Source organism: Bufo bufo, chromosome 5 (genome assembly GCF_905171765.1).
Source record: "Bufo bufo chromosome 5, aBufBuf1.1, whole genome shotgun sequence".
NCBI classification, from domain to species: Eukaryota; Metazoa; Chordata; class Amphibia; order Anura; family Bufonidae; genus Bufo; species Bufo bufo.
In genome coordinates this window covers 537,406,600-537,423,960 of record NC_053393.1, presented here as the reverse complement: position 1 = coordinate 537,423,960, position 17,361 = coordinate 537,406,600, and the positions used below count along the sequence as shown (strand labels likewise).

At 43.0% G+C, this 17,361-nt stretch overlaps 1 protein-coding gene across 1 annotated transcript in view; it reads right to left on the bottom strand.

The window, feature by feature from the left end:
* The window catches only part of SCIN (scinderin), a 147,809-nt gene that overhangs the window by 81,639 nt on the left and 48,809 nt on the right, over nt 1-17,361 (bottom strand). Inside the window, exon 5 of the mRNA XM_040434063.1 lies at nt 5,607-5,756. Within this exon, the coding sequence (XP_040289997.1) occupies nt 5,607-5,756 (150 nt within the window). The remainder of the gene's footprint in view (nt 1-5,606; nt 5,757-17,361) is intronic.

The following is a 17,361-nucleotide window of genomic DNA, read 5'->3' as shown; positions in this document are numbered from 1 at the left end:
TGACCGCTCTTACAGTAGAGACCTCCACAGTGTGACTGCTCTTACAGTAGACACCTACATAGTGTGACTGCTCTTACAGTAGAGACCTCCACAGTGTGACTGCTCTTACAGTAGAGACCTCCACAGTGTGACCGCTCTTACAGTAGAGACCTACATAGTGTGACTGCTCTTACAGTAGAGACCTCCACAGTGTGACTGCTCTTACAGTAGAGACCTCCACAGTGTGACCGCTCTTACAGTAGAGACCTCCACAGTGTGACTGCTCTTACAGTAGAGACCTCCACAGTGTGACTGCTCTTACAGTAGAGACCTCCACAGTGTGACTGCTCTTACAGTAGAGACCTCCATAGTGTGACTGCTCTTACAGTAGAGACCTCCACAGTGTGACCGCTCTTACAGTAGAGACCTCCACAGTGTGACCGCTCTTACAGTAGAGACCTCCACAGTGTGACTGCTCTTACAGTAGAGACCTCCACAGTGTGACCGCTCTTACAGTAGAGACCTCCACAGTGTGACCGCTCTTACAGTAGAGACCTCCACAGTGTGACTGCTCTTACAGTAGAGACTTCCACAGTGTGACTGCTCTTACAGTAGAGACCTCCACAGTGTGACCGCTCTTACAGTAGAGACCTCCACAGTGTGACCGCTCTTACAGTAGAGACCTCCACAGTGTGACTGCTCTTACAGTAGAGACCTCCACAGTGTGACCGCTCTTACAGTAGAGACCTCCACAGTGTGACCGCTCTTACAGTAGAGACCTCCATAGTGTGACCCCTCTTACAGTAGACACCCCCACAGTGTGACCGCCGATACGGTACCGAACTCCACGGTATCGGGCTGAGACTTAAAGATGCCACATTCCTGATGAAGGGAGCGGAGACGTCTTGTATCTTCTGCTCTTTTCTACCACATGCCACGTGTGTGAGTTTTCTACAGAAAATGTGACAGGAAGAATTCACGGCTTGTGTGCAGCGACCACATCCTCCTGTCACTAAAGTATCCACAGACTCACAAGATTATTTGTTTTTCGCCTTGGTTGCAGTCATATTAAGGGTTACTTTAAAGTGACAGCCCGCCCTTAAGTAACATTACCTCCTGTGTAAATATAAAGAACTTTTCTGTGTGTTGTGCTGTCCATATGCTATCTAGTTTATAACTCATTGATAACATTATGCGGTTCTGAAAAAATACCACCTTATACTGTCCAAATGATAGTACCATAAAGCACACAATTAAATATCATACAATCTCCAAATAATACTTCTATACAGTGTCCAAATATTACTGCCATGCTGCACTCAAACAGTACTGCCATGGAGCATGAAAATAATAACGTATTAAATAAAGATCATACAGTGTCCAAATAATATTATACAAAACCACAATAATACTCCTATACAGTGCCCAAATTATACTGCTGTACATTACCCAAAATGTCATGTAGCATAAAAATGATATGAGACTAAATAAAGGTTATACAGACTTCATACCGATCATACAGCTTCCAAATAATGTTATAAAAATTAAATAATGCTGAAATACAGTACCCAGATGCCAAACAGTGCCCACATACATCCGCTATGCAGTTTCTAAATGTTACTTGTATTACCCAGAAAATTCCATCCGAGACAGCCCAAATAATACTGCCATAATGATACAAAACATATAGCATACAGTGTGTTGAGTAAAATAATAATATAGCACCAAAGTAATATGGCCATATAGTACCAGAATAATACAACCATATACATTATGAATGACTATCACTACATAGAGCCTAAATAATGCCGTCATATAGCTTCCAAATAACAGTAACATCCAGTGCACAAATCCACAGCCAGCTTATCTGGTTTAGGCCTCATGCACACAATCGTACGGGCGCCGTGCCCGTGTTGCAGACCACGCGGTCCAGTCCCATTGACTTGAATGGGTCCGTGATCTGCAACGTACAGCAAAAGATAGGACATGTCCCATCTTTTGTGGTGCAGAGGCACGGATTTGAACAGCCCTTGGAAAATCTCAGATCAGGTCATTCGAGTCCGTGCCTCCGCACCACAAAGGTTAGGACAAGTCCTATCTTTTGCGGTACGTTGCGGATTGCTGAAGCATTCAAGTCAATAGGCACAGAGTTTACATGGCCGGTGCCCCTGTTTTGCGGACTCACTGTTTGCTTTCTGCAACACGGGCACGTCGGCCATGCGGTCGTCTGAATGGTATCTAGATCCAAGAAGTTCCCATATGGCCAGGAGGGTGAGATAGACCACTGTGGGGTCATGACAAGGTAAGATGGAGGTGTAGTCTGGAGGAGACTCCGGGGCACGTCTTAGGTTCCAGGTGGGGCAAACAAGCCATTTTACCATTTTGATATAGTGTTAGGGCAACAAATCTTTACCACCGGTGAAGGAAGGTCTAGCTACCCACCGTCTTCCTCTCTTTTTATTGCACCCTGCTCTGTGTCCAGTACTGTGCCCATAACCTGGCATATATCTGCCAACTGTTTTTTTATGGCCTTATGAAGCTTGCCAAGATGACAGAGAAAAGTCTTTGTTTTGCACGAAAGTGATACAATGTTGATCTTAGGTTCCTGGATGGTTACATAACGACGATTGTGATCTGGAATTCCTGAAATCAGCAGGCAGTATACCCGATGTAACATCATACCTGGCCCCGGGCGCTCCTCTTATCTGTCTGGGGAAGTGAGGACCTGGATTGGAGCCACTTTAAATATTTTAGGAAACAGGATAAAAATAAATTCCCTAAAATGATGGTTTTATCAGTGAGATTGCGATATTTCCACCGTATGTTGGCTGACCTCTATCTTAGGCTGCGTTGACATCCGCAGTTTTAACTGTGCTGTGCCGGATACAGTAAACCAGTTGACTGTATCCGGCACAGCCGGATCCCTATTCATTGTCATGGGATCCGCCCACTTTCTGGCATATATGCCGGCTTTTGGCAGGACAAAAAAAGTGTGCGTAAAGTATTTTTTGTCTATCCGAAAGTGAACTCCAGCAGTCTGTTCCTCTGCCAGAACAAATTGCCGGAGTTAAAGGAGCAGATGTGAACTGAGCCTTACTGAGCAGCAGTTTGTGTCTTTTCCATTGGACATAATTTATTTTTGAAAGGAGACAAACTCCTGCGTGCACAAATGGTACGTACAGAAACCGATGTCTGACGGAACAGACACAAACCAATGTCTGACGGAACGGACACAAACCGATGTCTGACGGAACGGACACAAACCGATGTCTGACGGAACGGACACAAACCGATGTCTGACGGAACGGACACAAACCGATGTCTGATGGAACGGACACAAACCGATGTCTGACAGAACAGACACAAACCGATGTCTGACAGAATGGACACAAACCGATGTCTGACGGAACGGACTCAAACTGTTGTCTGACGGAACGGACACAAACCGATGTCTGACAGAACAGACACAAACCAATGTCTGATGGAACGGACACAAACCGACTAATCAATAACCCTTCCTTAAATTAAAGCAAGCTGAGCAAGGTGATCATCTGACCCAGAGATCAAGTGTTAGCCTTAGCCTACATTCACATCTCTGGTGAACATTTCTGTTAGGCAGTTCTTGAAGATCAGCACCGGATCCCTATTCAGGGCCGGTGCAAGGATTTTTGCCAACACAAGCAAAGCTACATTTTGGCGCCGCCCCCACTGTCACATCACCCCCCCATGTCACATTTCGCCCCCTCCATGTCACATTTCTCCCCCTCCATGTCACATTTCTCCCCCTCCATGTCACATTTCTCCCCCTCCATGTCACATTTCACCCCCTCAATGTCACATTTCTCCCCCTCCATCGTGATTTATTTAAAGGGGTTTTCCGGGTTCAGAGCTGAACCCGGACATACCTCCATTTTCACCCCGGCAGCCCCCCTGACAGGAGCATCGGAGCAGTTCATGCTCCGATGCTCTCCTTTGCCCCGCACTAAATCGCGCAGGGCAAAGGCATTTTTTGGAGATCCGGTGACGTACCCAGGCTCTCCATGGGGCTGCCAGGAACCCCGGTGACGTCACCAACACTGCTGGGTGGGATTTAGCGCTGCCCTAGCCAGTAAAACGGCTAGGGCAGCGATAAAACACGCCCATCAGAGCCGGTGACGTCACCGAACACACTGCCGGGCGGAAGTTTCTGCCCGGCAGTGTGTTATTGAAAACAAAAGAGACCTTGCCCTGCGTGATTTAGCGCAGGGCAAGGGAGCGCATCGGAGCATGAAATGCTCCGATGCTAGCCTCAGGGGGGCTGTCTGGGTGAAAATAAGGGTATGTCCGGGTTCAGAGCTCCCTTTAAAGAGGACCTTTCATGGGTCTAAGCATTGTAAGATAACTATCTGTATATGTAGCGCGGCGCCCAGGGATCTCACTGCACTTACTATTATCCCTGGGTGCCGCTACGTTCGCCTCCTGTGGCCCCCGTTACTGTCTCCCTCGCTGTATGCTAATTACTACTAACTTCACAACGGGGAGGAGACATCAGCTTCTATCCTGGGTGTTCCTTCTCCCTGGCTGTAGCGCTGTCCAATCGCAGCGCAGAGCATCACAGCCTGGGAGAAGGTGAGTTTTTTCTGTCCCTGGCTGTGACGCTCTGCGCTGTGCTAGGACAGCGCTACAGCCAGGGAGAAGGAACGCCCAGGGAGAAAAGCTGATGTCTCCTCCCCGTTGTAAAGTTAGTAGTAATTAGCATACGGCGCCGGAGACAGTAACGGGGGCCAAAGTGGGTGAACGGAGCGGTGCCCAATGATAATACTAAGTGCAGTGAGATCCCTGGGTGCCGTGCTACATATACAGATAGTTATCTTACAATGTTTGAACCCATGAAAGGTCCTCTTTAAAAAAAAATAAGTTTCATTTTTCTGCCCCCCCCCTTTCGCTCGGCATCTCTGCGCCCTAAGGCAGCCACTTGGTCTGCCTTATTATAGCGCCGCGCCTGTCCCTATTGAGTATAATAGGATCCGGTGGTGATTTTGGCGCTTTCCTGCATAAATGCCGGGTGGACAAATACCACTGCATGCAGCAGTTGTTGTCCGGCTGACATTCGGCATTTATGCAGGATCAGGCTGCCGGATCATCTCACACAGAGGTGTGAACACAGCCTAAGGTGACTGCACATTATCTGTCCCAAACAATGTTAGTAAACAGTAGAAGACTGGGCAACATGTAAATCCCTGCTGCTTGTAACAAGAGAGTGCCGCCATACATAGTGCAGCCTTCAGAGAGTGCACCATACGCAGTTCAGACTAAGGATAGTGCCGCCACACATACAAGTCCTCTGAAAGCAGCATCTAACATGACGCAACTTACTGTACAGATCACAGATAGAAGAGAGGTCATGCTGTACCCCGATGACACTTCTACCACATTGTAGAGACGTAGTAGTCCTGTCTCATCATTTTTCAGTATTTCAAGAAATGTCCATATCAAGCCTTTTTCCACCGTTACCAAGGTACGGACATGTGAAATATTCCCCAAATCATATGAGACATTTTATGTATATGTCTCATGACTGAGACAAATCGCTCCACTTGTTAAAAGTAAACATTTCTTTTGCCAGTAGTACAATACTGATATGATACCTTAGTTAGTTCATTCGGCTCGCTCCCTTCTTCCACAACCACCAGCTGCGCCCGTCCCTTCCTCTCGTTATCGCGTATCCCGTTCGCTACTTGCATAGCCTTAAAGCGCTCGTACTTGTTGCATGTTGATCCGCACCATTGATAAATCACCTGCAAGAAAAGGAAGCTGTATGAATACACAATGTCGTGCTGCAGGCCGCCCTATTTCACCATGTTCAGTGTCGGAGCTGAGTTTGTCATTCGGCGCAATTCATAGAGAAATAATGGTGCGTTTTCTATTTTAAAGATCAGATCACGCATATCTTTTGTTTGTATTCCGTAACCGTTGAGACTAAAGATGAGCGAAGTATTTGAAATTTCGATTCGGCTGCTTCGCCGAATTTTGCAAAAAAGCTTCATCACGAAGCGCATTTCTTTGTAAGTACCGGGTGCAATGACAGGGAGCAGCGATTGCACCGCCCCCCCCCCCCCCCCCCCGTCATTGTACCCCTCAGATGCCGCGTTCATACATGATCACTGCATCTGATATTAATAACAGAGGGTACAATTAAAAATAAATAAATAATAAAACCTGATCCATTTGCTCGTGACGGGCTGGTCGCCACCATCTTGCTTGAAGGTCTGGCGTGAAATCTCCCTCAGCCCCAGATGACGTCATCACGCCGGCCAGCGTGGTGATGTCATACGTCACCGTGCACGGGATTTTGTGCGAGATCTTCAAGCAAGATGGCAGCAGTCGGCCTTTTGTGAGCAAATGGATCAGATAAGTATCATTTTTTTGTTAGTTTTTTTTATACTATTTCAGGTTAAATTGATTCGCTACCACAAAGCACAAGGAAATTTGTCTTCGTGGCGAATCGAATTTATCCTGAAATTCGGATCGAGGTCGACTTTGTGGACTTCAATTCGCTCATCACTAATTGAGAAACATAGATCTACATTGGAGCTGTAGGAGATTTTTTCAGTCAAGACTATTTATAAAATTGTTTCCTTTTTTTGGTTTTAGATACATTGTGGCAATAAAATAATTCTGACGTGGATATACTCTTCAATTGTCAAGTTTGGCTCTGCTACATGTACATTTTTATGGTAGTTGGATTTTCTTAAATTTTACTGACTGTAAGAATAAGAGATGCTTCATCGTCTACGATTGGCTATATTTATATATGGATGAATGGTTGAACCATAGTTATTGCTTGACAACCTTAGCAGAAGTTACTATCTGTATGACTCAGATGCTGCTTCCCTAATCCTATGTCAGAATGGGACCACACTTAGGCTAGTGCTTTTTCCTATAGTGTACAAGCACGTCCACCGCTGCTGGATTACAGGGTGGTCATAACGATAGAAACAAGCGAGCAAAGAAAGCAATATGGATAATAACAATACATTAGTAAGTGCCTTGTATTAAATTTCTCTACATAAAAAAAGCCATTTGCTGACGTGAGACAACCCCGTTAAGCGAAGGATTATACTTTGGGTTAAATTTGGTTCTATAGAATGCATAGGCCAAACGGGAAATGCAAAATTCCCTATCATATTCGACATTAGAGTTATACGCGAAATGATGATAATCTATCCTTAGGGTAGGTCATCATTATCACATCAGTGGGGGTCCAAGTCCCAGCACCCCCGCCAATCAACTGTTTCAGGGAGCCGCTGCACTCATCGGAGCTGTGGTGAGCGATGCAGACTCCTGGCAGCTTTCCAGGGACAGCGCCGTGCATTTATAGTGGCTGTGCTTGGTATTGAAGCCCAGAGCTGCAACTAGGCCAGGTGACCGATGTACAGTAATGTCATTGGCCTAGGAAGGGCCTGCAGTGTTCAAGGTATCAGGTGATCGGCGGGGGCAGAAGGAGTCTAGCTCCTAAGATTTTCAAAACTTCCAGAAAAAGCTACTGTACTGAGTACCAACCTCTGAGAGAGAACATAACGGACATTTACGGGAGGTTGAGGACCATGAAGACACAGTACGTGGACTAGAAAAGGTAACCCAAGCTTATGGCTTTGGAGTTGGCTGCCCATGTAGAAGGTGAATGGCAGGGGCAGAAGGAGTCTAGTTCCTGAGATTTACAAAGCTTCAGCTACACCAAATTGTTTTCAGACAAAGAAAAAATATTTTGTAAAGAAATTGTATGATAAGATAATCAGATACATAACGTATGTTATCCGAGATTCATATCATAACTTCCCTAATGCAACCACGACAGAGGTTATAAAGGTCAATGGGGGTTGGAGACGGGGGTAATAATATTCAATAAAATGTTTAAAAAATGCTAATTAATTTTTGAGATGTCTGTAGGAGAAAATCAAATAAACAGAAATGAGCAAACAAGCAAAAACTAGTTTATAATTCTAATAGAAATGTCTCATTTATGTACAGAAAACACTGAAGTGTTTACAGTAATCAGGAGGACACGCCACGTCAACGAGACATAATGTGCGTGTACTGAAAATAAATACCGCCAGATGATGATCTGCCCTGAAAACAAGTCATATATAACACACAATAACCATTTATCTTCATAACTGATTTTCTGTAGTGAATGAAGTAAATTTTATATACACAAAGTAAAGAATATTCTCATGTACAGTTTTTTTTACTGTATATAGGAGCAGTATTATAGTAGTTATATTCTTATACATAGGAGCAGTATTATAGTAGTTATATTCTTGTATACAGGAGCAGTATTATAGTAGTTATATTCTTGTACATAGGAGACAGTATTATACTAGTTATATTCTTGTACACAGGAGCAGTATTATAGTAGTTATATTCTTGTACATAGGAGACAGTATTATACTAGTTATATTCTTGTACATAGGAGCAGTATTATAGTAGTTATATTCTTGTACATAGGAGGCAGTATTATAGTAGTTATATTCTTGTACACAGGAGCAGTATTATAGTAGTTATATTCTTGTAGATAGGAGCAGTATTACAGTAGTTATATTCTTGTACATAGGAGGGAGTATTATAGTAGTTATATTCTTGTACATAGGAGCAGTATTATAGTAGTTATATTCTTGTACATAGGAGCAGTATTATAGTAGTTATATTCTTGTACATAGGAGCAGTATTATAGTAGTTATATTCTTGTACATAGGAGGTAGTATAATAGTAGTTATATTCTTGTACATAGGAGGCAGTATTATAGTAGTTATATTCTTGTACATAGGAGCAGTATTATAGTAGTTATATTCTTGTACATAGGAGGCAGTATTATAGTAGTTATATTCTTGTACATAGGAGCAGTATTATAGTAGTTATATTCTTGTACATAGGAGCAGTATTATAGTAGTTATATTCTTGTACATAGGAGCAGTATTATAGTAGTTATATATTTGTACATAGGAGGCAGTATTATAGTAGTTATATTCTTGTACATAGGAGGCAGTATTATAGTAGTTATATTCTTGTACATAGGAGCAGTATTATAGTAGTTATATTCTTGTACATAGGAGCAGTATTATAGTAGTTATATTCTTGTACATAGGAGCAGTATTATAGTAGTTATATTCTTGTACATAGGAGCAGTATTATAGTAGTTATATTCTTCTACATAGGAGGCAGTATAATAGTAGTTATATTCTTGTACATAGGAGCAGTATTATAGTAGTTATATTCTTGTACGTAGGAGCAGTATTATAGTAGTTATATTCCTGTACATAGGAGCAGTATTATAGTAGTTATATTCTTGTACGTAGGACCAGTATTATAGTAGTTATATTCTTCTACATAGGAGGCAGTATTATAGTAGTTATATTCTTGTACATAGGAACAGTATTATAGTAGTTATGTTCTTGTACATAGGAGCAGTATTATAGTAGTTATATTCTTGTACATAGGCGCAGTATTATAGTAGTTACATTCTTGTACATAGGAGCAGTATTATAGTAGTTATATTCTTGTATACAGGAGCAGTATTATAGTAGTTATATTCTTGTACATAGGAGACAGTATTATACTAGTTATATTCTTGTACACAGGAGCAGTATTATAGTAGTTTTATTCTTGTACATAGGAGACAGTATTATACTAGTTATATTCTTGTACATAGGAGCAGTATTATAGTAGTTATATTCTTGTACATAGGAGGCAGTATTATAGTAGTTATATTCTTGTACACAGGAGCAGTATTATAGTAGTTATATTCTTGTAGATAGGAGCAGTATTACAGTAGTTATATTCTTGTACATAGGAGGCAGTATTATAGTAGTTATATTCTTGTACATAGGAGCAGTATTATAGTAGTTATATTCTTGTACATAGGAGCAGTATTATAGTAGTTATATTCTTGTACATAGGAGGTAGTATAATAGTAGTTATATTCTTGTACATAGGAGGCAGTATTATAGTAGTTATATTCTTGTACATAGGAGCAGTATTATAGTAGTTATATTCTTGTACATAGGAGGCAGTATTATAGTAGTTATATTCTTGTACATAGGAGCAGTATTATAGTAGTTATATTCTTGTACATAGGAGCAGTATTATAGTAGTTATATTCTTGTACATAGGAGCAGTATTATAGTAGTTATATATTTGTACATAGGAGGCAGTATTATAGTAGTTATATTCTTGTACATAGGAGGCAGTATTATAGTAGTTATATTCTTGTACATAGGAGCAGTATTATAGTAGTTATATTCTTGTACATAGGAGCAGTATTATAGTAGTTATATTCTTGTATATAGGAGGCAGTATTATAGTAGTTATATTCTTGTACATAGGAGCAGTATTATAGTAGTTATATTCTTATACATAGGAGGCAGTATTATAGTAGTTATATTCTTGTATATAGGAGCAGCATTATAGTAGTTATATTCTTGTACATATCGGCAGTATTCTGATGTTATATGCTTTTTGTTTTCTGAATTAGATACCTTGTTTCTTTTCCAAAACAGTTGTGTTTAAATGAATTGGTCATTTATTTACATGTGTATATTGTGTGGTGACTGCACATATAGAATTATTTGCAGGTTTTGATGTCAGCTGACCTCAGGAATGTTTCTTGCTTTTGGTAAAAAATTGTTTTGCTACATAAATATACTCATTACTCGCAAAAAGATAGGGATATTTGGATTTTGGGTGAAATTTCAGGATGAACCTAAAATGCACTGTAACTATTACAAGTAAATTTAATGTGACCCTCTCTGAACTTTTGAATTCACACGCCCAACTGTTCAATGTTTCAATACTTTTTACACAACTTGCTGTTCTCTAACAGGGAGCTTAACGACAAAATTCACAACAGGTGTTTGATCCATGAATCACCCAATACATTTCCTGGTTCAGCTATAATTTGTATTTAACCCCTACCCCATAGAGATAGCATGTATATAAATGTGCAGGCAGCGCTGGGATTAAAGCTCCTGCTCCTGCAATCTAGCAGGAGAATGTCGGGTCCTAACTGTGAGTCACGTGACCACCGAGGGTGTCTGGAGCAGGGGCAGAAGCAGAGCTGCAGGGTCTAAGGCAGGCATCCTCAAACTGCAGCCCTCCAGCTGTTGTAAAACTACAACTCCCACAATGCCCTGCTGTAGGCTGATACCTGTAGGCTGTTCGGGTATGCTGGGAGTTGTAGTTTTGCAACAGCTGGAGGGCCGCAGTTTGAGGATGCCTGGTCTACGGAGACCCTGATCAGCTCTGCCTGTGTGTCATGCCCCCACACGGGGCTGTTTTCCCCTATAACTGGGGCTCCTGTGGTATCCCCCAGTTACAGTGGAAACAGTGGGGGAAAAAAGGAAAAAAAAAGTCAGTGCCCTCCAGATGTTTAGTAATGACCCCCTGGGGGGCATATTATGTGCCAAAAATAAATAAAAATATAAGTAAAAAAATAATAAAAAATACAAATAAAAAAATAAAAATAAAAATGCAATCGCTAGCAGAAACTGTGGCTATAATTGCCCCATTCACTCAAACCTATACATGTTATATATGAAAAATATCGGCACAAAATAGGCATTGTAATAATACATTTTTGTGTCAGTTTTAATATTTAAGAAACACAACGCTATAATTTAAAAAGAATTATTTTTATTAATAATTAGCGGTTTTCCTCCAAATGAAACCTAAAAAAGAAAAGAAATCTGTAAAAAAAACATTCTAATAAAAAGTCCTAAGTATCAAGTAAAAAAAAAAAATAGCAAAAATTTTTTTGGTAGTCAAACAAATAAAAAAGCTAGGATCACTAAACCACCACATGCACAAAATTACAAAAAGTTGCCTGGACAATCAGGTCTTTTTTGGGCCCGGTCATAAAAGGGTTAAACAGTCCTCCTCATCATGCTGTTCACATTTTGACATCATGAGACCAAGATGACACCTAACAATTGATCAACAGTACCTCGTCATTGGCTTCAAGTATGATGTTCTCAGACAGAAGTGTCCACTGAGATTAGAGTGTCACAGAGTGTCATCAGCAGGTTGTATCAGAGATACAGAGACTGAAAGAGTCACAGAAAGGCAGAGAAGTGGACGTCCTTTGGCCACATCCCATGAATGCCACACCAAACTGTTTACATCAGCATGGTCGGCGTGCCAGACGGCCTGCAAGGGTAACTGACCACACCACCAGGCACAGGCTTCATCGTCCTGCATGGGCCGGGGAACATCTACGTTGGACGAGGGACCAGTGGGCCTCAGTGCTGTTCACTGATGAAAGTCGATTCACACTAAGCAGAAATAATGGCTGCCAACGATGTTGGAGACATCACAGTGAGCGCTATGCACTGTTGTCACCAGACGAGCCTTTGGTGGTGGTGGTGTTACAGTGTGGGCAGGCGTGTCTAGTCCATACAGAACTGCAGTACACTGTGAATGGTCCAGTGACAAGCCCATACTACTTGAAGATCATTATTAATCCAGTCATTGTGCCTCTGCATGAACAACAGAGGCCTAATTTCATCTTCATGAAGGACAATGCACCATCTCATCGAGGTCTCATCATTAGGTGGGTGCTGGAGACTGGGGGACCTCAAATGGAGTGGCCTGCACTTTTTCCAGACCTGAATCCCATTGAAAACCTATGGGATCAGCTGAGTCATTGTGTAGAGGCTCATAACTCTGTACCCCAGAACCTCAATGACCTGAAGGCTGCCCTTCAAGAAGAGTGGGATGCCATGCTTCAGCAGACAATAAGTCCACTTGTGAACAGCTGGAGACGTTGTTGTCAAGCTGTAATTGATGCTCAAGGCCACATGACAAGTTATGGAGACACTGACATTTTGTGGCGGTATACCCAGCACTGGTGTTGGCTTTTGTTTTAATAAATTGTTTGAGATGAGGAAATCACCATTGCTGCTTCTACTTATATGACCAACTTTCATGATATAATATCACTGTAGCGGGAACTTTTTACTTTTTTCATAAATTTCACCCGAAAGTAGTGTATATTATTTCTCATTGAGGAACTTTATGATGTTTCTCAGTCGGTGGCTTTCCTGTTTGTTCCTCTTTATGAAAAACTAGTTTCCTGAGAACATGCCAGGGTCTGACATTTATTTTACAATATAAAGCAATCATAATTATTAAGTTTATTAAAGGGCTTGTCTAAAAATTAACCCATGTCACTTAATGATATAAAATGAAAAAATTATATACAGTCCTGATCAAAAGTTTAAGACCACTTGAAAAATAACGATAATAACGATTAAACTAAAACAGGCTGTTTTTCAGCTGATCCAAATTTTGGGACCACATGCCTTTAAAAGGCCAAATTCATTGTCATTTTCTGTCAGGTACTCACACGTTGTGATGGCAAAGGCAAAAAAACTCTCCCTTTTTTAACGTGGTCGGGTTGTTGAACTGCATAAGCAGGGTCTCTCACAGCGCGCCATCGCTGCTGAGGTGGGACGCAGTAAGACAGTCATTTGGAATTTCTTAAATGATTCCTGAGGGTTAGGCCTCATGCACACAGACATTTTTTTTTGCGGTCGGCAAAACGGATTTCCGTTGTTCCGTGATCCGTGACCGTTTTTTCGTCCGTGGGTCTTCCTTGATTTTTGGAGGATCCACGGACATGAAAAAAAAGTCGTTTTGGTGTCAGCCTGGCCGTGCGGAGCCAAACGGATCCGTCCTGACTTACAATGCAAGTCAATGGGGACGGATCCGTTTGACGTTTACACAATATGGTGCAATTGCAAACGGATCCGTCCCCATTGATTTTCAATGTAAAGTCAGGAGTCCCTATTATACCATCGGATCAGAGTTTTCTCCAATCAGATGGTATATTTTAACTTGAAGCATCCCCATCACCATGGGAACGCCTCTATGTTAGAAAATACCATCGGATTTGAGTTAGATCGTGAAAACTCATATCCGACAGTATATTCTAAAACAGAGGCGTTCCCATAGTGATGGGGACGCTTCAAGTTAGAATATACTACGAACTGTGTACATGACTGCCCCCTGCTGCCTGGCAGCACCCGATCTCTTACAGGGGGCTGTGATCCGCACAATTAACCCCTCAGGTGCCGTACCTGAGGGGTTAATTGTGTGTATCATAGCCCCCTGTAAGAGATCAGGTGCTGCCCGGCAGGAGGGGGAACACCCTCCTCTCTCCCCAGTTTTAAATTCATTGGTGGCCAGTGCGGCCCCCCCTCCCTCCCCTGTATTACTGTACATTCATTGGTGGCCAGTGGGCCCCCCTCCCTCCCCCTCCTAATTAAAATCCCCCCCATCATTGGTGGCAGCGGAGAGTTCCGATCGGAGTCCCAGTTTAATCGCTGGGACTCCGATCGGTAACCATGGCAACCAGGACGCTACTGCAGTCCTGGTTGCCATGGTTAGCTAGCAATTTTAGAAGCATTATACTAACCTGCGATCTCTGTGACCTGCCGGGCGCTCCTCCTACTGGTAAGTGAAAGGTCTGTGTGGCGCATTGCTCATAGCACAGACCTGTCACTTACCAGTAGGAGGAGCGTCCAGCCGGACACAGACATCGCAGGTAAGTATAATGCTTCTAAAAATTGCTGAGTAACCATGGCAACCATGGCCGCGGATGAACAACGGTGCATTTTCCGAGTTTTCAACGGACCCATTGAAAGTCAATGAGTCCGCAGAAAATCACGGAAAACGGAACAACGGCCACGGATGCACACAACGGTCGTGTGCATGAGGCCTTATGGAACAAAAAAGTCAAGTGGAAGACCCCAAAAAAATGAATCAGCACTGAGCCGGAGGATCCAATTGGCTGTCCGTCAAGACACTGGACGATCCTCGACCCAAATGAAGGCCCTTACTGGTGCTGACTGCAGCCCCATAACCATCAGACGGCATCTGAGACTGAAGGGCTTCAAAAACAAAAAACATCTTCAAAGACCTCGTTCTCCTTGAACACCACAGAACTGCTCGTTTGGACTTTGCAAGAGAGCACCAAACATGCAAAGGTGGAAGAAAGTTTTATTCTCTGATGAGAAAAAAATGTAACCTTGATGGTCCTGATGGTTTCCAACGTTACTGGCATGACAATCAGATCCCACCTGAGATGTTTTCTACGCGCCACAGTGGAGGGGGCGCCATAATGGTCTGGGGTGATTTTTCCTTCAGTGGAACAATGGAGCTTCAGAAAGTGCAGGGGCGTCAAACGGCCGCTGGCTATGTCCAGATGTGGCAGAGAGCATTCCTCATGACTGAGGGCCCTCGTCTGTGTGGTAACGACTGGGTTTTTCAACAGGACCATGCTACAGTACACAATGCCCGCAGGACAAGGGACTTCTTCCAGGAGAATAACATCACTCTTTTGGCCCATTCTGCGTGTTCCCCTGATCTAATCCAATTGAGAACCTTTGGGGATGGATGGCAAGGGAAGTTTACTAAAATGGACAACAGTTCCAGACAGTAGATGGCCTTCGTGCGGCCGTCTTCACCACTTGGAGAAATGTTTCCACTCACCTCATGGAAACACTTGCATCAAGCATGCCGAAACAATAACGGCAGAGCTACTCATTACTGAGTTCATGTTTGGAAGTTGGATTTCTGTTTTGGGGGGTTTAGGTTTTTTTGGGAGGTGTGGTCCTAAACTTTTGATCAGCTGAAAAACAGCCTGTTTCAGTTTATTCGTTGCTTTCATTAAATTGAATGCTCAAAAAATGTTTTGTCTCACTCCCATTTCTTCTTGTTGCATGTTGAAGCTCTACTTGGAACCTTGGTAAGATCCAGCCATGCTAAATAGGATTTTTTTGCCATTTTTCAAGTGGTCTTAAACTTTTGATCAGGACTGTATATATTTTGAATACAGAGGAACAAAACAGGCTGGTTTTGAGAGCTCCATTTATATAAGCAGGCATATAACGCAAGTTTGCGCGTCGCGTGTTTGAATTAAATGTGTGACTTCAGATTCAGGGACTTCAGTGGGGGACTGCAGTAAATCAGTTTGCTATTACTGCATTCTATTGTATTTTTAGCTTTCGTTGTGTAATCCCCATTTAGTGTGTATTCCATTATTGACAGATCAGTCCGGTGCACATCTTGCATGATGTATGCAGTCCTGGAACAGCCGTTCGAGGGTGTATATCATTGTTCAAAATGTGAGCAAATTACCCCTTTGGAATTGCAAATTGAGTATCTAAACCAGGGATCTCAAACTGCGGCCCTCCAGCTGTTGCAAAACTACAACTCCCACGATGCCCGGACAGCCTACAGGTATCAGCCTACAGCAGGGCATTGTGGGAGTTGTAGTTTTGCAACAGCTGGAGGGCCGCAGTTTCAGATGCCTGATCTAAACAGACGAGTTTCAACACTGAGAGGCGTTAACAATTTGGAAAAGAGTTTGCTTCTCACTGATCAAGCACTCTATGGGGTAGATGAGGGGGAGGGTGACAGAGAGGAGGCTGAGGAAAGTGAGGTAGCTAGCTGGGTAACAGAAAGCGGGGTAGAGGAAAGAGTGCCAGGGAGGCTAGCCCTGATCTGACACACCCCATCAAGTTTGCATGGTTGGCAGATGAGGGGGACGTCGGTTCAGGGATGGCACTGCTGCAGCCGGACACTTCCTCTGCCAGTCAGGGGAATGTCAGCTCCAGTAAACAGGGGACCAGGAGAGCAGGGCAGGCCAGACAGGTGCTGGTAGTGGGAGACTCTATTATTAGGAGAACAGATAGGGCGATCTGTCACAAAGACCGTGATCGTCGAACAGTGCGCTGTCTTCCTGGCGCTAGAGTTCGACACATCGCGGATCGGGTTGACAGATTACTGGGAGGGGCTGGAGACGATCCAGCGGTCATGGTCCATATCGGAAGCAATGACAAAGTTAGAGGTAGGTGGAGCGTCCTTAAAAATGACACAGCTGGATGATAGCTATGACTGTGGGAATAACTGAGACATGGCTGGATGATAGCTATGACTGTGGGGATAACTGAGACATGGCTGGATGATAGCTATGACAGTGGGAATAACTGAGACATGGCTGGATGATAGCTATGACTGGGCAGTTAATGTACAGGGTTACAGTCTGTTTAGAAAGGATTGACAAAACCGGAGAGGGGGATGGGGGGGGGGGAGGGGTCTGGCTTTATGTAAAGTCTTTTCTAAAGCCCACAGTCCGAGAAGATATAAGTGAGGGACATGAACATGTGGAGTCACTGTGGGTAGAGATACATGGAGCTAAAAACAATAATAAATTACTAATAGAAGTTTACTATAAACCACCTAATATACCAGAGTCCACAGAAAATCTACTACTAAACGAGATAGACGAGGTGTCAAATCATAATGAGGTGGTTATTATGGGGGACTTCAACCACCCAGATATAG